The sequence below is a fragment of the Stenella coeruleoalba genome (genome assembly GCF_951394435.1).
Source record: "Stenella coeruleoalba genome assembly, chromosome: 20".
NCBI classification, from domain to species: Eukaryota; Metazoa; Chordata; class Mammalia; order Artiodactyla; family Delphinidae; genus Stenella; species Stenella coeruleoalba.
This window is the reverse complement of record NC_137166.1, coordinates 46869219-46891120: the sequence shown is the minus strand read 5'-3', so window position 1 is coordinate 46891120 and position 21902 is coordinate 46869219. Positions and strand designations below refer to the sequence as shown.

Sequence of the window (21902 nt, the reverse complement as noted above, 5' to 3'; positions counted from 1 at the left end):
CTGGCTCCTCCCCTCTCCATTCGCGCGGTGAACCGCGAGCGCCTGGAGCTAGTCCAGGTTAGGTGTGGGGCGCCGGGATCGTGGTCCCTATCAGTGGGGCCCCTCGCAGCACCCTCGCAATTAACCCTACGTCCCCACACCCTCGAGTGACTAGTTTAGTCTTCCTATAACCCCCGGCGACGAGTCCGGCAGCGCGCCCATTCTTCACGCAGCGCCGGGAAGGACTTTCGAAGAGTTGGGAATTCTACTTGCGTGAGTTCGAGACCCGCCACTGCTAGTTCCTAGCTGTGTTACCTTGAACGAGTGACTTCCTCTCCCAACCCCCTGCCCCAGCCCCAGACTCAGTTTTCTCACCTGTAAAATGAGGATACATTATATTACTTTACTGTTTTGAAAAATGTGTGTTCAATGCCACAAGAGCCAGTCACTTTTACCAACTGGGAAACTGAGGCCCAGAGCAGTGAAAGAATTTGCCTAGGGTTAAATGACGGGCAAAACCAGGGTCTTAATCTCTGAAGCTAGAACGCCTGGTTTCAAAGCTTGGCTGCAGCACTTACTTCCTGGATGACCTCTCCCAGCAGACTTGTCTCTTCAGAGCCTCCATTCCCCCATCTGTAAAAAGGGTTGTTATGGGGATTTTTATTTATTTACAACAGCATTTACATTTGTATACTTGCTTTGTGCCAGGCGCTGTACTTACCGCTTTGTACCCAGAATCTTGTAAGGTAGGGTTGATCATCATCCCCATCGCACCGCCAAGGAAACAGAGGCACAGAAAGGCAAAGCGGTGAGTCAAGATCACACATCTAGGGAATTCTGACAGTCCAATGGTTAGGACTCTGTGCTTCCACTGCAGGGGGGCTGGGTTCGATCCCTGGACGGGGAACTAAGATCCCGCAAGCCGCCTGGAGAGGCCAAAAAAAGGGGAAAAAAAAGATCACACATCTCCGTTGTGTAGGTTTGAACTTTGGCCCATCTAATCCAAAATTTAGGTCTTTGGTCACTATTTTTTTTTAATATTTTTTATTTTATTTATTTTGGCCGAGCCAGGTCTTAGTTGCAGCATGCATGCGGGATCTATTTCCCTTACCAGGGATCAAACCCCGGCCCCCTGCATTGGGAGTGCCTTACCCACTGGACCACCAGGGAAGTCCCTTTGGTCACTATCGAGTGATACAACTTGATTTTGAGGCTGGGGGTGTTGGAAGAAGAGCCGGAAGTAAGAATATTTTCTGTAAATCAGTCCCGCCTCTGCTCAGAATCCTCAGTGGTTGCCATTCTACTCGGGAAAAAAGCCACAGTCTTCACCATACCTGAGCTGGCTCTGCTTACCTCCCAGACCTCATCTAATCCTTTTCCCCTCACTCACTCTGCCCATTGGCATCTTTGCTATTTCTCTGAGATATCTTCAGCACAGGGACTTTACACTGGTTGTTCCCTCTGCCTGGAACATTCTTTCCTCAGCTATTTCAATCGCTCCTTCCCTCACCTCCTTCAGGTCTCTACTCAAACGATGTCTCCTCGGTGAGGCCTTTCCTTTCCACCCTATTTAAACGCACACTCTTCCCTCCTCTCCCTGCCCTTCCCTGGTTTGCTTTTCTCTTTAACAAGTGTCACCTTATTACATGTACTTATGTATTTTATTGTGCCTCTCACCAGAAGCCAGCACCAAGAGGGCAAAGATTTTTGCCTGTATTGTTCCTTGCTGTGTCCCCAGTGCCTAGAAAAGCAAATGGTAAGCGCTCAATAGAAATTTTGAAAAGAATAGTTTTTCTATAAGAAATTTCTCTCATGTATAGAGCTCTTGTTCTGTACCAGCTCCGTGCCAACCTCTCTACAGACACCGTTTCACTGCATCCCTTTCTCACCAACACTGAGCAGGAGGGGATGCCATGGCCCCACTTTATAAATGGGGACACCGAGGCTCAGAGCTCCGCCAGCCTGTAGTCTTTGCTTGTAGCCACCAGGCTATTTGATATGATCTCATGTATCTGATACCAGGCTTGGTACCATGAGTCACAGCCCTGTAGGATAAGTTATTGTCATAGGTACTTTTTGTATATTTTGCCCCCAAGAGTGAGCTGCCACCTCGCTCCTGAGTCAGACTCTTGTGTCTGGAGGAGCACAGGGGGTGGTTTCTGTTTTGAAACAGTCACCTGGAAAGGGGCATTGGGCACAGACCCAGGGCTCTAAAATGAATCATCTCTTTACAGACCAATGGGAAGTCATAGCAGGGTCCCCCTAATGCATCATACAGGCTGGGAAGCTGAGATCCAGAAAGTGTTGAGGCTCTTCTGAGGTCACGTAGCACAGGGACAGAGACTTCTGTCCTGGAGCTAGTCCAGGTTAGGTGTGGGGCGGTCTGATTCCTGACAAAGGAAGGTCAGGGAGGTCTGATTCCTGACAAAGGGGGTTAGACAGGGTTTGGGGGAGGCAGTTCTGTGTGGGGAGTGTCATATCCTCTCTCCTCCCAGCCAGCTGCTTCTATTCCAGACTGTGAAAAGAGGGGTGAGTCAGTTTATGGGGGGGGGGCGGGGAAGCAGGCTTTAAGCCCGTCCTCCCTCCCCCATCAACAACACACACACCCAGATGGGCCGGGAGCCGGTTTTCGGGATGCCAAGGCTCCTGAGTCAGCACGGGGAATCTTGGCCGAGTGTGTTCTGGAAAATGTCAGGCCTACGGGAAACAAAGGGCTCCCACTCACCATCCTGCAGGTGGGCGGGGAGCTGAGAGAGCAGGGTGTAGGAGGGAAGAGGGGCCCAGCGTGCAAAGGGCTAGGTGTGAGGGGGTGCATGCACACCGAGGGAAACAGCTGGTGAGCAAGGCAGGGGGGTTATATGTGCAAGGGAGGAGGTTGGGTACCAGGATATGGGTATTTGAAGCAGAGGGTGAGTGTGCAAAGTGGAGGGGCTCCATGTGAAAGGGAAATGTTTGCTGGGAAGATGTGTGTTCAAAGGAGAGATGTTGAGCCTACTAGGGGTACAAATAAGGAAAACGGAGGCTGACAAAATGTTCGCGCAAAGGAGAGGTGTGGAGTTTGTAAAGGAGAGGAATGTTTGTAAAATAGACGGGTAGGAAACTAAAAGGTCCGCCGCGGACAAGGCACTTTGAAGTGAGTGGAAGGGCACAAAATAGCACGTGAGCGCTTCGGCTGTGGCCCAGCCCACCCTACCCTACCCTTAGGCCGTGGCCCAGCCCACCCTGAGGCCCCTGATCTGCTCCTCCGTCATTCGCTAGCTGACCGGAGGGGGCGGGCATGAGAAGCCTTCCAGAAATGCAGGAGCCGCCCCCCCGCCCCCCCCACCCCCCCACCCCGCGCGCATAGCTGACCCAGAGCCGGGGAGTGGGTGCTTAGCAACCTGGGGAAGTACCCAGTAACGGGGTTGGTAGGGGGGAACACCGGAAGAGTTGTGGGTGCCTAGCAACCGAGGGGAAGGCGGTGCCTAGCAACGATGGGGGTGCTCAGAGGAGTGGAGAGGTAGCCCTGGAGGATCTGTGGGTGTCTAGCAACAGGGGAGGACCTTAGCAACGGCGCGGAGTGGGACCAGGGGAAAGTGGTTTGAAGAGGTGTTCGGGAAGAGCTATGGGATCTTAGCAACGAGAGAGGGAACCAGGCGAAACTGGGGGCCTGTTAACAGGGGAGGAAGTCTTTGGTGGTGGGAGTCTTAGGGTGGACACGGAGGAATGTGAGGCAAAGATGGGCAAAGCAGGGAGGTCAGTCCCACAATTCCTACCCGAATAATCCCTCCTCTTCTCCCCCAGACAATGTGGCTGGAGGTGGGGGGCCTACTACGGGGGACCTGTGGACAGTGGGGCCGGACTACTGGTCGGCCTTGTGGGGCCCTGGGGCCTGGGCCCCTCTGCTGGGTAAGAGGCTGGGGAGGGGTCTCCAAGGGGAGGAGGCTGAGGGAGGCTTCAGGGAGTCAAAGGACAGGGAGGGGTCTAAAGGGGCCAGGCTGATGGTACGTTCTCCACTCGTTACCGGTGTTCACGTCTCTTGCAGGGGCCATGTGGGGGTCCTTGGACCCAAAAGCTTCACCAGGATGGGCCTGGCAGGGGCCTGGGTGAGGAGGACATTCGCAAGGCACGGGAGGCCCGGATCAGGAAGACAGCCCGGCCCCAGGTATCATTGCCCCACACCCAGCAACACCCATGAAGGCAGCTGGCCTCCCGAGCTTGGGGAAGGGTGTGGTGGCAGGTTGGTTGGACTTCCTGGGTGCTGTGTCCACCTTTTCCCGCTCAGACCTTCTCTCCGTTTCCCAGCTGAGTGACCGTTCTCGAGAGCGCAAGGTGCCCACCTCCCGCATCAGCCGCTTGGCCAACTTTGGGGGTAGGTATGACTGTGGGAGATTGTGACCTAGATCAGAGGAGGTGACATTTACACAATGAAGCAAGGGAGAGAGTGGATCAGAGACAGAGAGAGGAGGGAGAGATGGGAAAAGAATGAAGGCAAAGTCCTATAGAACCAAGAGAAATAGAGAGGAATGTTGTGTTTATTGAGAACTTGGAATGTGCAGGGCCCCATACACATGTGGTCTCTGCACTGAATCAATGAGTGTTTGTTTCCGTTCTGTAGATGAGGAAGTGGAGGCTAAGGGAGGTGAAGTGACTTGACCCGGGGTCATGCAGCAGGATTATTCAAACTTCAAGTCACAACCTGCATGAACTAATTTTCTTTTATTTATTTATTTATTTATTTATGGCTGTGTTGGGTCTGCTGCGTGCAGGCTTTCTCTAGTTGCGGCAAGTGGGGGCTACTCTTCATTGCAGTGCGCGGGCTTCTCACTGCAGTGGCATCTCTTGTGGAGCACGGCTCTAGGCGCATGAGCTTCAGTAGTTGTGGCACGTGGGCTCAGTAGTTGTGGCGCACGGGCTTAGTTTCTCCGCGGCATGTGGGATCTTCCCGGACCAGGGCTTGAACCCGTGTCCGCTGCACTGGCAGGTGGATTCTTAACCAGGGCTCCACCAGGGAAGCCCTGCATGAAATAATTTAGCAGGTTGCAACCAGCATTAAAAAGAAGAATGGAGGACTTCCCTGGTGGTGCAGTGGTTAAGAATCCACCTGCCAGTGCAGCGGACACGGGTTCAAGCCCTGGTCCGGGAAGATCCCACATGCCGCGGAGAAACTAAGCCCGTGCGCCACAACTACTGAGCCTGCTCTCTAGAGCCCGCGAGCCACAACTACTGAACCCACGTGCCACAACTACTGAAGCCCACACACCTAGAGCTCGTGCTCCCCAACAAGAGAAGACACCGCAATGAGAAGCCCACGCACTGCAACGAAGAGCATCCCCCGCTCGCCACAGCTAGAGAAAGCCCGCGCGCAGCAACGAAGACCCAACACAGCTAAAAAAAAGGAAGAAAAGAAGAAGAATGGAAAATATGTGTACATGTAGAGTAAGGGAAAGTCTTGTTTCATGAAACATTATATATATATCGGTCTCTACTGGTTATAATGCGAACGTCTTCTTTACTGTGGATCATGGTTCAGGTTTTAAAGATACCGATTGAAGGAGTCAAATACACTGGTTAGACCTTTGGCACCAGGCTGCGTGGGGTTCAACAGGTGATTCTGCCGCATCCTCACTTTGTGACTCTGGATAAGTTACTTAACTTCTCTGAGCCTCGATTTCCTTTTCTGTAAAATGGAAGCTTTTCTGTAAAATTTCTCTCATGAGGGTGTGAGGACAAGATGAGTCAATGCATAAAAGGCACTGGGAATGGTTCCTGGCATGGAGAAAAGTGCTCAGAAAATGCCAACTACAATTATTTACAGAGATGGTGACAGTGAAAGAGGCAGAGTGACTCGAGATGTCTTTAAGGACAAGGAGACAGAGGAGGCAGAGGAAATCAGAGCCGGAGAGCTAACATCCAAAGGAGGAACTGAGGGAAAGAGGCCTAGACAGACATGCCAGGTGGACGGAAGGGCAGAGGTGGAGAAATAACTGACTTAGAAAAGGAGAGGTGAGCATGAAGAAGAGGAGATGTGGACAGAGAAACAGGAGTCATAGGAAGACAGAGAGTCCTGGGGGGATCATTTCGGGGCCTTCTTACCCATGGCTGCACACTAGAATCACTGGGATGCTTAAAAGAAAAAGAATTCTGAGGCCTCATCTCAGGCCAGTTCAACCAGAACCTCAGTGGTAGGGCCTGGGCATTGTATTTACAAAAGCTCCTCACATGACTCTGTGTGCAGCCAGGGGTGAGAACCACTAACCTGGGAGACAGAGACAAGGAGAGAAGGATGGAGAAAGAGGTAGTCTCACCTCCAAGGGAACCTCAAGCAGGGAGAAAGTGAGTAAGAGACTGATTTGGAGACAGAGGGATGCAAAGAGCTGACTACAAAGAGTTGGGAGACAGGTATACGTAAAGAGAGACAGAGAGGAGAGAGGGTCAGCGGGGTGGGGAGGGGGTGGGGGAGGAGATCTCCCCAGGGCAAGTGGGCACTCAGGCTCCTCTCTCACTCCCCAGGACTGGCTGTGAGCTTGGGGCTGGGAGCACTAGCTGAGATGGCCAAGAAGTCCCTGCCCGGAGGACGTGTACAATCAGGTACGTGAACCATGCTGCCTGGGTCCACACCCTGGCCTTGCTGTGTGACCTGGGGTAAGTGGCTTCACCTCTCTGAGCCCCGGTTTCCTCAGCTGGAGAATGGAGCTGATGATAACATAGCCACCTCTTAGGGTCATGGTGGAGTGCTCAGAACAGGGTGAAGCTGCTGTCAGGATGGTGTTGAGTAGAAGCAGGTCATGAGAGAAAAAAATGTAAGCCATCCAGAGTTGAGTGCTTAACTGTGACCAGGAGAGGAAGTGTGAAAACGGGAGTGCCGGTGAGGATCTGTGGACAACAGAGACAGACTGGGCTGTGTAGAGATCAGCATTTGTGGGTACGATTCCGCAACATGTCGATGTCTTGAAACAAAAACGGGTGGATATTCTAGATGAAAAAGAGACTAGAGAGATAATAACTGACAAATGGAACGTGTGAGCCATGGTTGGATGTTCGAAAAGAAAATAACTATGAAAGACTTCTGGGTGGGCTTCCCTGGTGGTGCAGTGGTTGAGAATCTGCCTGCCAGTGCAGGGGACACGGGTTCGAGCCCTGGTCCGGGAGAATCCCACATGCCACGGAGCAACTAAGCCCGTGAGCCACAACTACTGAGCCTGCGCATCTGGAGCCTGTGCTCCGCAACGGGAGAGGCCACGACAGTGAGAGGCCCGCGCACCGCGATGAGGAGTGGCCCCCGGTCGCCGCAACTGGAGAAAGCCCTCGCACAGAAACCCAACACAGCCCAAAAAATAAATAAATAATAAATTAATTAAAATTAAAGAAAAAAAGAGAGATAGAAATCTAAACACTTTCAAAAGAAAAGACTTCTGGGGACGATTGGGAAAATCTGAATATGACTGGGTAGTAGGTATTCAAGAATTAGCGTTAATTTTCTTGGGTGCGATGTTGGCACGGTGATTGTGTAGGGGATTATTATTATTCACACAAGTGGAGTGCAAATCAGTCAGCAAAAGTATTGGTCAGTGTCTGGGTACACACGCACAGATAAAGTGGGTGAGGCAGCATGTTAGAACATTGAATCAGGTATTCACGGTGCTACGAATGCAGTCTTTCTGTCTATTTGGATCTTTTTCAAAATAAAAAGTTGCGAGTAGGACTTGCCTGGTGGCGCAGTGGTTGAGAGTCTGCCTGCTGATGCAGGGGACACGGGTTCGTGCCCCGGTCCGGGAAGACTAGAGAAAGAACTAGAGAACTAGAGAAAGAACTAGAGAAAGCCCTCGCACAGAAACAAAGACCCGACACAGCCAAAAATAAATAAATAAATATAAATAAATTTATAAAAAAAAAGGAATGTAGGACTGATCCATGCTATCGTGTGGTTGAATCTTGAAACACTATCCTAAGTGAAAGAAGGCAGAGACAAGAGGCCACATTTTTTTTTTTTAAGGCCACATATCGTATGATTCCATTTATCTGAAATGTACAGAAGAGGCAAGTCTACAGAGATAGAAAGTAGATTAATGGTTTCCAGGGACTCAAGGGGAGGCAGATGCGGGAAATGGGAGGGGGTAACTGCTAACAGGTTAGCAGTGATGAAAATGTTCTGAAATTGATTGTGGTAATAGCTGCACAACTGAATATACTAGAAGCCATTGAACTGTGCACCTTAAAATGGGTGAATTATATCTTATATGAATTATATCTCAATAAAGCTATTAAAAAATAGAATGAGAACCCCAAGAACTTGTTTATGTGGGGTTGTATTTATGGATATTTGCTGTATTAGAGATTAAAACTGAAAAAAATTTTAAACACAAGAATACACACACACACATACACACACTCTCTCTCTCCATCAGCTGTCAGAGAAATGACAGCATCACAGGTCACAGCTTCTGGAAAACTCTACTGAACATTTGTGGGTGAATGAGAGTAAAAAAGGGCAAATAACATATTAATATTATTATGAAAATAGTTCTGATCTCACAGACCCTCCTAAAGGGTCTCAGGGGCCCCCAGAACACACTTAGAGAATTGCTGCCCTCGTTCTCCAGAAGCTCTTCTCGTGCCGTATTCTGGTACCTCCCCCCTCATTAAGGGTCTCCACTGTCTTGGCTTCTGACCCCCTGAGATTAGTTTTGTCTGTTTTTGCTCCTTTATACGCACGTAATCAGACAGTGTATTCTCGTATGTGTCTGGTTTTTTTGCTCAGCATTCTATCTGAGAGATGCATCCATGTTGCTGTGAGCGGTTGTAGGTTGTTTATTCAACACTGTAATAGTCACCCTGTGACTATTCCACAATTCCTCTGTTCATTCTACTGATGGTCATTTGGGTTGTTTCCAGCTTGGGACTGTTATGAATAATGCTACTGTGAGCCTTCTTGGAGTATCTGTTGGTGGACACATTTATGCCTTTCTCTTGGGGATATACCTAGGAGGCAAATTGCATCAGGTATAGGTGTGTGCTTTACTGGAAACTTCCCAGCTGCTATCCAAAGGGCTTGGGCCATGGCAGTCTCATCGGCAGTGTCGAGGTGCTCCACATCTTTGTCAACACTTGGTATTGTCTTTTTTGCCTTAGCCGTTCTGGTAGGTGTGCAGTGGTGTCATACTGATTATTTTTGTGGTTGCCATACTAATGATTATTCTCTCCACCCCAGAGGGAGGCTCCCGGCCGGGCTCCAGCATTTTCCTTTCGGAGGCCAATGCCGAGCGGATTGTGCAGACCTTGTGTACGGTTCGGGGGGCTGCCCTCAAGGTTGGCCAAATGCTCAGCATCCAGGGTACAGCATAACCCTTGACTCCTGACCCCTGACCTCAGTTCCACCCTACCCCACCTACCACCAAGCCCCAACTTCAGACTCCCACAGGGGCCCCTCCTGGCCTCTCCCCTCACTGCTTCCCTCTTCCCGATGTCTCCCAAGACAACAGCTTCATCAGCCCCCAGCTGCAGCGCATCTTCGAGCGGGTTCGCCAGAGCGCCGACTTCATGCCCCGCTGGCAGATGCAGGTGAGCGCCCAGAGGGGGAAAGGCTGGCGAGGGAGGCGTGCCCCACCTGCCTGGCCCTCCTGCCTTCATGGCTGTGCTCCCCATCTCACTCTGAGCCTGTGTCCCCCTCTGTTAAATGGGGACCACTAAAGCACACGTCTCATAGGATTGTTGTGATGAGTAAATGAGAGAATGGTGTAGAGCACTTAGTCGAGTTCCTGGCAGGCTCAGGGCTCTGTCAGGGCTGTTAAAGAGGCGGTGAATGGGCTGCCCTGGTGGCGCAGTGGTTGAGAGTCCGCCTGCCAGTGCAGGGGACACGTGTCCGTGCCCCGGCCCGGGAAGATCCCACATGCAGCGGAGCGGCTGGGCCCGTGAGCCATGGCTGCTGAGCCTGGGCATCTGGAGCCTGTGCTCCGCAACGGGAGAGGCCGCAACGATGAGAGGCCTGCGTACTGCAAAAAAAAAAATAAAAAAAAAAGCGGTGAAGTGCTGTGGTCAGGGACCAGACTTCGGGAGTTCAAACCCTGGCTCTGCCACTTACTACCTGTGCGGTTAGACGTGTGGCCTGCCCTCTCTGTGCTTCAGTTACCTCATCTGTGATCGGTGGTAGTGATAGCAACGGCCACATCATGGGGCTATGGAAATCAGTGTATGTGTAAAGCACTTTGAAGGGTCCCTGACACCCCGTAAGTGACATGCAGGTGTTACCTGTTCTTATTACCGGTCTTTTAATTAAAGGAGAGAGTGTCTGTAAATAGACTGGCACAGCGCCAGGCACTGAGTAAATGCCTGGGCAAGGGTGTGGAATCCGGAATCCGGATCCCTTGCCATGTGACCCTGGACAATTACTGCCCTTCTCTGAACCACTTTATATAGGGCCCAGCCCACAGGAAGCTCTCTCTAAATTTTAGTTCTTCTTTATCACATTAACTTTTGAGTTAATAATACAATATATGGGTATAATGAAGGATTATTGTCAATCTTAACCTTACATAATAGCAATCCACACATCAGTCTGCACAGCCTTGGGAGTATGGGCTCAAGCTGGGCCTCCCAGTCTGCCTGCGCCTGGCTCATCACCTTGGTCAAGAGGTCTCTCTGAGCCTCAGTTTCCTCATCTGTAAAGTGGGGTAGCGGCCAAGAGCTTGGCCCAGGGCCCCACGTGTGGTGAGCGGCGTTATTAACGTGCAAAGCGCTCAGCACAGAATGTGAACCCGGCTGCCTGAAACCATGGTGATGATTGTCATGACCACTATCCCCAGAGAGTTCTGGAAGAGGAGCTCGGCAGGGACTGGCAGGCCAAGGTGGCCTCTCTGGAGGAGGTGCCCTTTGCTGCTGCCTCAATCGGGCAGGTGCACCAGGGCGTGCTGAGGGATGGGACAGAGGTGGCCGTGAAGATCCAGGTGAGAGGGGAAGTGGGGCGGGGGTGGGCTGGGCACCTGGCCGCCCCAGAGGGGTGACTCCCATCCTCCTCCCCTTCTCCCCTCCCAGTACCCAGGCGTCGCCCAGAGCATCCAGAGCGACATCCAGAACCTGCTGGCGGTGCTCAAGATGAGCGTGGCCGTGCCGGAGGGTGAGGCGCCCAATCCACCCTGACTGTGGGAGGGTCGCCCTGAAGAGGGAGAGCGGGGCTAGATGGGGGGGGGCAGGGGAGGTGGAGGGCCAGCTCGGGGCAGGGTGTGCCCTTGTGTGTGGGAGCCTGAGTGAACGCCTCAGTCTGCGTGTTTGAGACAGAACAAAGGGACACCGCGGCGGGGAAAGCCCAGAGTAGTATGGGCGTGTGAGAAAAAGACAAACTCAGAGATGCCAACAGGAGCCCAGACAGAAATCCAGAAACAGACACACAGGGGGTGTGTGGAGAGGGACTGGAGGCCTGAGAAAGAACCACAGAAACAGGAAGGGAGCGTAAGTGGGACCTCGGGTGTGTGTCACAGCATGTGAGACAGCGCCTGGGGGAGATGGAGCAGAGGTGTGTGTGTGTGCGCGTGCGCACGAGAGAGCGAGCGAGGGAGAGAGGGAGAGAGTCAGGCCCAGAAGTAAGCTTCAGAGACACTGAGAGCAGTGTGAGAGAGTATGAAAAAAAGGACAGAGAGGGACTTCCCTGGCGGTCCAGTGGTTAGGACTCCACGCTGCCAGTGCAGGGAGCCCAGGTTCCATCCCTGGTCAGGGAACTAAGATGGGACCTAAGATCCCACATGCCACGAGGTGCGGCCAAAATATTTTTTAAAAAGAAAAATGGACAGAGAATAGGCGGCAGATGTGACTATGATGGGGGCCTAAGGACCGCTGTGTGTGCCTGAGAAAGAGACCCGAGCAGAGAGGCTTCCGTGGAGCCCGCAGTTGTGTGAAGGACAGGGGGAGTGCGTGGCCAGACAGTGAGGGTAAAAGGCATGAAGTGGACGGGGTGAGGGACGGTGAGACAGGGACAGAGTGAGAGGCACGACTGGCAAGAGAAGACATCCCTGAGTGGGAGCCTGAGGGGTCGGGCAGGGGGCGAGGGGCAGGCTGTGGCCTTCCCTGTCTGACACGGCTGCCGCCCCTCAGGCCTGTTTGCAGAGCAGAGCCTGCAGGCCTTGCAGCGGGAGCTGGCTTTGGAATGTGACTACCGTCGTGAGGCGGCTTGTGCCCAGAACTTCAGGTGAGCCGAGGCCCCTACAGGCCCCTGGAGGCCCCCTTCCTCCCTCCAGCTTCCCTCCCGGGCTGAGAGAGAGGTGGATGCCCTCACAGCCTCCGGCAGCTGGAGCCCTGGGGTAGGGCTGACAGACTCTTTCTCTTCATTTGTTCATCCATCCATGCCTTCACTCATTACTTCGTTCACACCCTGTGTCCTCTGTGAGCTTAGGCAGGTCACTTCCTCTCTCTAAATGTCTCTACTTTCTCATCTGTCAAATGGGACGCAGAACCACTGCAGTCTGATGGGGGAGACAGACTTGTCAACAGGCACTCCGTCACACGAGATACCGTTACACCCACCAGACTAACAGAGATGAAGCAGTCTGTCTGTGTCAAGAGTTGGAGAGAACGGGGCTCCAGGGCATCCTTTGTACACTGTGGACAGAGGGAGAAATTGACACAAGCATTTTGGAGAACGGTTGGGCATCATCAAGCCTCAGTGTTCACATCCAACCCAACAGTTGCGCTCCTGGCTAAATACTCTAGTGACCCTTAATGCCAGTACACGCCATCAGACTTCGAGAATACTCAGAGCCGCAACAGCCCCAAACTGGAAACAACCCAAATCTATCAAATTCATCCAACAGGGTGGATAAATAAGTTCCGGTATGTTCATCGGCACAATTCGTACAGCATCAAAAATGAATGAACTACAGCTACATGGAACAGTGGTTGTATCTTAGCGGCGTCATGATAAGCGGCAATTAATTACACCTCGGTGAGACCTTCCACAGCGTGGAGCATGGCCCACACGTTTACTGAGCCCGGCTCTGTAGATACGAAGCCAGAGAAAGGGCAGTAGAAGGCAATGGTTAGGGGCATGGACTCAGATGTGGGATCCAGTCAGGATCCAGTCCTGGGTCAGCCCTTAACAGGCTGGGTGGCCATAATCTGCCCAGCGGCCTTAGGAGAGCATCCTCCTCAGGGGGAGTGAGGATAAAAGGGAATTGTGCTGACTGAATGCTCAGCAGAGTCCTGCCCTGTGAGGAGCAGATCAAACGTCAGAGATCTGATAAACAAGGACAAAAATACAAGCCCCCAAAGCAGGACCTGGAGATGGAGAGTGTCAGCTGGGCTGGGCCAGAGCACTCCAGTGTGGGATCTGGGGAGACCACCACCTCACGGGATTTCCCAGTGCTCTTAGGATAAAACCCACATCATTTCTCATTTCCCGGCTCCTCCCCATCTCCCTGTCCGCCCACCCCCCAACTCCAGCCATCCCACAGGTCCCCAACCAGAGGCCTCGCTCATATTCTTTGCCTCCCAGATATTGCGTTGACACACCTATCTCAATCTATCATTGGTCTGTTTGTTAGAGTGTGGTCTCTGCTGTGTGTGTTGGGGGGTCACGCCTGGGGCTCATCTACTGCTCTGTCACCCAGCATCATCCAGCCCAGGGATGGACACTGAGAAAGGTTCTTTCCCTTTATTAGCCAGTGTTCAGAGTAATGACTCCAGGGAGTGGCCAGTGAGCATCACTGTGGACTCGGAGATTTGTATACGAGTGACTGTTTTTTGGATGGATTCATTGATAAGTTGATGAGAAAGTCATGCTCACCAAGCTTAATGAATACACTGAGTTCATCCCGGGGTGACCAACGGAGAAGTGTTTCCGGAAGGGAGGTGGTAATTGGGTCTCCAGCAGCACCCAGCTTAGGGGCAGACACAGAGTGGGTGCCATGGAGATATTTGGTGAATGAGTGAATGAGTGAAATGTCTGAATGAATGTCCATCCAACCAGGTATTGGCCATCACTCCAGACAGACAGGAAAGAGAAGGGCAGGAGGAAAGGCAAGACCAAGACTGTTCATGGAAGACTCCTCAGAGGAGGGGGAGGCCTCGAGCAGGGCCACAGGGGCCTGAAGTGTGAAGTCCCATCCCCACCCCTCCCATCTGCCCCAGGCAGCTGTTGGCAGACGACCCCTTCTTTCGGGTGCCAGCCGTTATTCAGGAGCTGTGCACGACACGGGTGCTGGGCATGGAGCTGGCTGGAGGGGTCCCGCTGGACCAGTGCCAGGGCTTGAGCCAGGACATCCGGAACCAGGTACATGGGGCTCGTGGGACAGTAGGGAGGGTGCTGCTCTGGGGCACAGCTGGCAGGGCAACCCAGACCCATGGTCCTTCTCCAGGCCTCAGAGGGCCTTACAGGGGCACATGGCTCTGAGATGTCTGTTGCTCCTTCTTCCCACCCCAGATCTGCTTCCAGCTCCTGAGGCTTTGTCTTCGGGAGCTGTTTGAGTTCCGATTCATGCAGACGGACCCCAACTGGGCCAACTTCCTGTATGATGCCTCCAGCCACCAGGTTGGTTCCTTGTGTTGTGTGTCAGGGTACGTTAGCTGCTGTAACAGGTATTTCCTAATGCGGCAGTAGCTCAACACAACAGTAGGTGATTACCCAGGCAACAGGCCGGAGTGGCCCTCCTCCATGCAGTGAGTCAGGGACCCAGGCTGCTTCCCTTTTGTGAGTGTGCTATCCCCTAGGACTTGAAAGGCTCTCCTTCCAGTGCAAGGGGAAAGCGAGGTTGAGAGGGTAACCCACTGTCTAACTGCTTTGGCTGGAAGTGACCCATCGTTCCCTTCACCATTCCACCGATAAGAACTGGTCATGGGGCTAGTCTAGATGCAGGGGCTGCTGGGAAATGGAGTCCCTGGCTGGGCAGTGGCTCCCTGGTGGCAGTGGAGAAGAGGGAGCACCACTTTTGCAAGACAGTCATCATTACCACACCCATCATTCATTTAGAACACACCAAGCACCTACTGCCTCTTGAAAGTGATGCCAAGACAACCTGATCCTTGCCTTCCCAGAGTTCCCAGTCCAGTGCAGGGACCCATCACCAGAGAGTGTGACCAGTAGTTAATCCCTTGATGAGGAAACACAGGCGAGGGGCCAATGATGGGGGAGACACAGGGGGCGGTGGGAAGCCAGGAAAAGTGGCTGACCCTGCCTGGAGTGGGTGGGGCCAAGGAAGGTGAAAGCAGAAAGACAAGAGGAGGACAGCCATCCAAGGAGCAGGGAGGAGCATACTTGGCAAAGGACACAGGCTGTCCAAAGGCCTGGGGGCGACAGTTGGGACTGAAAAACTCAGCGTGCATGGTTGCTAAGTGGCTCTCCAAAGTGATCTGTGCCATTCTGTCCCCAGAGGGGTCTTTCTAAAACACAAATCTGGCCAAGCTGTCCCTTCTACAGCTTCCAACACCCTCAGGATCAAGTGAGCCCTGTGCTGAGTGTGACATGACCCCACTTAGTCCAGCCTCAGTCCCTTGACACCCTCTTCCCCCCGAGTGCACAGACAGCCTGCATCCCTCCAAGGCTCGCACCCCAGGGGGGGTGTTTTCCTTCCTCGGGTGTGGTGATAAGAGGCCTGACGTCAATTTACTGGGTCTGAACAGCAGTTTTTGTTTTAAAAGGATAGAATGTGTTGCAGATGGGAGGGATGCATATTATTTCAGGACACTTTTGTTTTATGTTTATATGTGCATGTGCACTGGTGCCCAGGACAATCTGCATTTCTTTTTTTTTTTATAACTTTATTTTATTTATTTATTTATTTTTGGCCGCATTGGGTCTTCGTTGCTGTGCGCGGGGTTTCTCTAGTTGTGGCGAGCGGGGGCTACTCTTCATTGCGGTGGGTGGGCTTCTCACTGCGGCGGCTTCTCTTGTTGCAGAGCATGGACACCAGGCACGTGGGCTTCAGTAGTTGCAGCACGTGGGCTCAGTAGTTGTGGCGCGTGGGCTCTAGAGCGCAGGCTCAGTAGTTGTGGCACACGGGCTTAGCTGCTCCGCAGCATGTGGGATCTTCCTGGCCCAGGGCTTGAACCTGTGTCCCCTGCATTGGTAGGTGGATTCTTAACCACTGCACCACCAGGGAAGCCCCTAATCTTCATTTCTTGCTGTGGGTTATGATAAACAGTTTGAACTCCACTGTTGTAGAGAAACTTACACACATGTTCATGGGGTACTGCTTTTTTTTTGCCATTTTTTAAACATTTCAACTTTATTTGGTTCATTTTATCTACATTATTTTATTTACTTATTTTAAATTTTTAAAATTAATTAATTTTTGGCTGCGTTGGGTCTTCGTTGTGGTGCGCAGGCTTCTCCTGTTGCGGAGCACGGGTTCTGGGCGCATGGGCTTCAACAGTTGTGGTTCATGGGCTCAGTAGTTGTGTCTCACGGGCTCTAGAGCGCAGGCTCAGTAGTTGTGGCACACGGGCTTAGTTGCTCCGCGGCATGTGGGATCTTCCCGGACCAGGGATCGAACCCGTGTCCCCTGCATTGGCAGGCGGATTCTTAACCGCTGCGCGACCAGGGAAGTCCCTTTTTTTTGAATTTTATGTTATTTATTTTTTTATACAGCAGGTTCTTATTAGTTATCTGTTGTATACATATTAGTGTATAGATGTCAATCCCAATCTCCCAGTTCATCGCACCACCACCTCCCCACCCCACCCCACCCGCCCCGCTCCTTTCCCCCCTTGGTATCCATACGTTTGTTCTCTACATCTGCGAGCACTGCTTCTAACAGCAAAACCTAGAAATAACCACAGTGCCCATCAAGCAGATAACTATGATATATTCATGCAACAAAATCTTACACGGCGGTGAAGGAATGAATGAGCTAGAGCGATGGGGATGCATTGCAAAACCATGTCGAACACAAAGAACTTGCAGCATAACTATTATAAATACCATTTAAATGACGTTTTAAAATATGCAAAACATTAGTATGTTTTGTTCATGGATCCACATATGTATAGAAAACATAGCAACACGTGCATGGGAATTTCAGGAAACAATTTAATAATAAAAATAATTTCAGGAAAGTGGTGACCCTGGAAGAGAGGGTGGGGATGGGGGGAGGTAGGATCAGGCCCCACTTAGACTGGTAGGATTTCATATTTTAAACTGGGTGGTAGGATTTGTGGGTGTTGGTTTTACTTTCCCATATATTTTATTATTCTCCAGATTTTTTTTTCTGAGCCTAAAACATGTTATTATAAAAACAACTAGGACCCCAAAAATAAAAACCACGTCCCTTCAGCTTCACGTGGGGGTGGATTGATGTGTGGAGACCGGAAGCCAGGAGCCCAGGGGAGGCAGCTGGGCGGGGACTTGGGCCGGAGGGGCAGCGTGTGGGGAGAGAGGGACAGACCCTGGCACCCCCATAGACAATGGGGAGCACTCGTGGACTCCCAGTGTCCCTTTCACCATCCTTCATTTCCAGGTGATCTTGCTGGACTTTGGTGCAAGCCGGGAATTTGGGACTGAATTCACAGACCATTATATCGAGGTGAGTTCCCCCAATCCTGGAGTCTCTGAAGGGTCGAGCCTCAAGCCAGATAGTAAGGCTTGTAGAGAAGGAGAAACACAGTATCTGGAATGAAGAAATAAATAATAGTGATATTAATAGCAGCTAACAAATACCAAGCACTTAATATTATGTCAGGCACTGTTTTAAGTGCTGTACATGTGGTAGCTGATCTGAACCAGAAGCAACTCTATGAGGTGAGGACCATTTTTAACCCCATTTTACAGAGGAAGTGACTGGGGCTCTGAGACGTTAAGTCACTTGCCCAAGGTCACAGCAGCCCTGGGATTCAAACTCAGGGAGTCTGGTTACACAGCCCATGTTCCCAACCCCTCACTAGCTGCCTCTTAAGAGAAAGGCCCACGATGGCCAGCCTGTCACCCCCCCACACCCGATGCTGTCCAGGGCCTTGGTGTCCAGCCTTGTGCTCACACACCTCCCCTCCAGCTGCTCCCTAGTGAGCAGTTCTCTCTTTGAGAAGTGTTTCCTCACTTTATGTTGCCCGTCCTTCCCACCCACAGAGGTTGATTTGTCTCAGAGCCCACAGAAAACACCATCTCATTAATTTGTTGAGATTGGACATTCGACCTGGGTCTTCCTTTTTTTTTGGTTGCATTGAGTTCATTGCTGCATGAGGGCTTTCTCTAGTTGTGGCGAGCAGGGGCTACTCTTTGTTGCGGAGCACGGGCTCTAGGTGCGTGGGCTTCAGTAGTTGTGGTGCACAGGCTCAGTAGTTGTGGCCCACGGGTTTAGTTGCTCCGTGGCATGTGGGATCTTCCTGGACCAGGGCTTGAACCCGTGTCCCCTGCATTGGCAGGCGGATTCTTAACCACTGCGCCACCAGGGAAGCCCCTCAACCCGGGTCTTCTAATAACTGGGTCATCAATTCAAACGTTCTCTGACCCCCCTCTGTGCCTAGTCCTATTCTAGACGATACTGGGGACAACAGTGACCAATGCAGTCCAGGTCTCTGCCTTCACAAAACTCACAGTCCAGTAGGGGGACAGAAAGGACCAGAGTGGTCAGGGCTGGGATGGGAGAATCACGGGGGACTGAGGGAGACCGGATGAGGAGCCTGGCCTGACCTAGGGGGTCAGGGAGGGCTTCCTGGAGGAGAAGACATCAGAGTTGAGACCTGAGGGATGAGGAGACCAATCAGGAAGAAACTAGGAGGGTACTCCAGACAGATAACATGGGCAAAGGCCAAGGGGTGGAAAAGGATATTCCGACTAGAGCAGCACTTCTCAAACTTTAATGTGCACGAGAACCCCACCGCCACCATGATCATGTCAAAATGCAGATTCTGGTCTGGAGTTAGGCTTAAGGTGCTGCCTTTCTAACACGCTCCCAGGTGATGCCAAAGCTACTTGTACAGGGACCGCACTCCGAGTAGTAAGATCCCAGAGGACCAAAGGGAAGTTCACGTTTGGACTGGGCAGGCAGGTGGGGACAGAGCAGGAGCCAGCAGTGAGGCTGCAGCCCAGTCACGCTGGACCTCGGAAGCCATGCTTTGCACCTTGTACTTTATTCGGGTGCCCTGGGGAGCCGTGGAAGGGACTGGAGCAGGGGAGGGACATAGAATTTGGAAATTCCTGAATAACGAGTGGTCTTTTAAGACAGGCCGGCCGGGAGCCTGGGCGGGTGGGGGTTGGAGGGGGTTCTGACCTGAGGACTGGGGGATGGTGGGGCCACCCTTTAGATGGGGACGAGAAGGAATTGGTAACCCCCTCCCCCCCCACACACACACAGGCTCCTTGGGGCCCTCTCTGCAGGCCACTCGAGGCACAAAGCCGAGGCCTCTCTGGGTAGTTGGGACATCCCCTGCCCCTCCCCACCACAGGCCTGTTCAGCACGGCCCTCCTGCCGCCTCCCCAGCCTTTTCCAGTTTAAGAAAGGCCTGTCACACGGACCCCCCAAGGACCACAGGCGTGACAGATGGCCAGACAGGCTGGGGCAGGGGGAGCTGGGACGGAACAGGACCGCCAGATTTAATCCTGTATTCCCCTTCCTCCCAAGAAGGGGCAGCTCAGTGGTGAAGGGTTCGTCCCAGTTCCCTTCCTCTCCTTGCTGTTCCCCACTCGGAGCCTGTTTCCTCGTCTGTGAAGTAGGGACCCTCCTCTTTACCTCTTAATAGTAATAGTAGCTCGTAATATTTATGGCCTTTCCTACACGCGGCACTGTGCGAAGCACTCCACAGATAGACCTCCTTCATCCTCCAAGAACTGGCAAGGAGGATGCTTTCATCATCCCCACTTCACAGATGAGAAAGCAGAGGCCCCAAAAGCAAAGCGACTTGCCCCAGAGTCAGCCAGCAAGTGGCAGAGCCGGGATGGAGCCCAGGCTGGCTCCCACTTCTGTCTGTCCGTGTGCCCTCAACTCCTGCCCATCCTGCTTAGCTCCAAACACTGCTTTGCTGAACAAGGGGTTTTCACCAAAGGCCTCCTGAGTGAGCACCACTTGGGACTAAACCCAGCCGGGATCCCTGCCTTCCTGGGGCTCCAAGTCCAGGGCAGGAACCAGGCATCAACAGACATCAAGCAGGTGATCACAGAGATGGCAACCTCAGAGGCAGTTCTGGGTCATGATCACATACTTGCCCAATTAAGTGTTTGGACCCATGGGTACCACTTGACATCTGCTTTCCTCTGTGCTGTTTCACTGTGGTAGTTTCCAGCCAGGTGGGCAGAACACCTGACCACTGCAGCCCCAGGCTCTGGAACAGTCTTGAGAGAGACACAGACAGGGGTAAGGTGGGGAAGGAGAGGCTTCTAGGTGAGAGGGCTTAGGTAGATGAGAACAGAAGTGGGTACTGGCAGGGCCCAGCTTCTAGCTCCCACCTCCAGACCCCTCCTTGAGTCCCTCTGACCCACATCCGTCTCCCCAGGTGGTGATGGCTGCAGCCAACGGAGACAGAGACCGGGTCCTGCAGAAATCTCGAGACCTAAAATTTCTCACAGGCTTTGAGACCAAGGTTGGGAGAGTAGGGGCTGGTGTCTCTTGGGGGGAGTGGGGAGCTGCTTCTCTCTACTGGGGAAACTGTGGATGAGTGAGGAACTCTAAGGGGGGCTGCTTATCTGTACCGGGGGTTCTGGGGAGCGTGAGGGAATGGGGACTGCTTGGCTACTCAGGAATCCTGAGAAAATGGGCACCACTTATCTGTTCTAGAGGGAGGAATGGGGGACTGCTGGTGGATACGGGGGGGTGGGGGGGGTCGGGGAACAGAGGCTGCTTCTCTGTTCTAGAGAGAGTGAGGGCTATTTGTCTACTGGAGGCCCTGAGAGGACAGGAAGGGACCTTTCTTTTGGGAGGAGTAGGGGGCTGCTTGTCACTTAGGGGCTCTGGAAGGGGTGGAGGCTGCCTATTACTCTCTGGGGAGTTGGGGGCTTGTGTTTATACTTGAGACTCTGGGGGAATGGAGGGCTGTATGTCCACACTGGTTGCCTCTGGTTTCCCCGACCCCTAGGCATTCTCGGACGCCCACGTGGAGGCCGTGATGATCCTGGGGGAGCCCTTCGCCACCCAGGGCCCCTACGACTTTGGAGCGGGCGATACTGCCCGCCGTGTGCAGGGCCTCATCCCTGTACTGCTGCAGCACCGGCTTCGCCCACCACCTGAAGAGACCTATGCCCTGCACAGAAAGCTGGCGGGGGCTTTCCTGGCCTGTGCCCGCCTCCATGCCCACATCGCCTGCCGGGACCTCTTCCAGGACACCTACCACCGCTACTGGGCCAGTCGCCAGGCATAGCCACTGCCCAAAGCCTCCTAACCAGAGGGATGTCTGCTCCGACCCCTCAGAGACTCCATCTCGGGATTCCAGCCCCATAGCAGGCCATCCCCTGCTCTGAGGCCTCCTTCCCTCTCTGCTGCAGGTCTGGGGACCCACCTTGGGCTTGGGACTAGGGAACTCCAGCTTCATAGCCCCGTATCCTGCTCTCCCCACTCCAAAGGGAGCATCCAGGAACTCCACCCAGCTATTAATTTATGTCTGCCAACATGTGAGAGAGCCTTAGGCCCCTCCGCACTGCCATTGTGGAGATCAGACTCACCTAGACGGGGAGCCCCTGACCTCTGCGTCAGGTCTCCCCCAGATGTGGCCGGTGGTTGAATCTTCGGTCCTAATAAAAGTGGCCCTCCCCTTCCCCCAGCTCTTTTCTCTGCGCTGAGGCGGGAGGGAGAGGAGCTCGCAGGCTGCCTCCAGGTGCAGATGGCCAGCCCCCCTCCTACCCTGTTGTCTGAAAGCCCCAGTCCTGCCTGGGCCATCTGTTGCGGGGACCCTCCTTCTCCCCTTTCCCTACCCCCCACCCTGCCCCTTCCGCACGTGCTGACCACCTGCTCCGAAGGCTGTGGCAGCTGAGAAGGCCTCCCACCCCCACCCCCAACCCCACCCCCCGGCTCCGCCACAACACACACACCACCTCCCAG

General features: G+C 53.0%; 1 protein-coding gene across 1 annotated transcript; it reads left to right on the top strand.

Moving 5' to 3' along the window:
* Positions 1–35: 35 nt before the first annotated feature.
* COQ8B (coenzyme Q8B) lies at positions 36–21686 on the top strand. Its single transcript, XM_079908671.1, has 17 exons — positions 36–252; positions 688–787; positions 1660–1735; positions 3763–3867; positions 4004–4123; positions 4264–4330; positions 6472–6549; positions 9170–9292; positions 9434–9519; positions 10761–10901; positions 10990–11071; positions 12043–12136; positions 14074–14215; positions 14366–14473; positions 17397–17462; positions 20365–20451; positions 20944–21686. The coding sequence occupies exons 3-17, from the start codon at positions 1733–1735 to the stop codon at positions 21223–21225; spliced, it is 1584 nt and encodes a 527-aa protein (XP_079764797.1). The 5' UTR covers positions 36–252; positions 688–787; positions 1660–1732; the 3' UTR covers positions 21226–21686.
* The last annotated feature ends 216 nt before the right edge of the window (positions 21687–21902 follow it).

Coding starts and splice junctions, on each gene's coding strand:
- COQ8B (XM_079908671.1), top strand. Junction 6,550..9,169: donor CGGAGGACGTGTACAATCAG/GTACGTGAACCA, acceptor TCTCCACCCCAG/AGGGAGGCTCCCGGCCGGGC. Junction 20,452..20,943: donor TCACAGGCTTTGAGACCAAG/GTTGGGAGAGTA, acceptor CCCGACCCCTAG/GCATTCTCGGACGCCCACGT.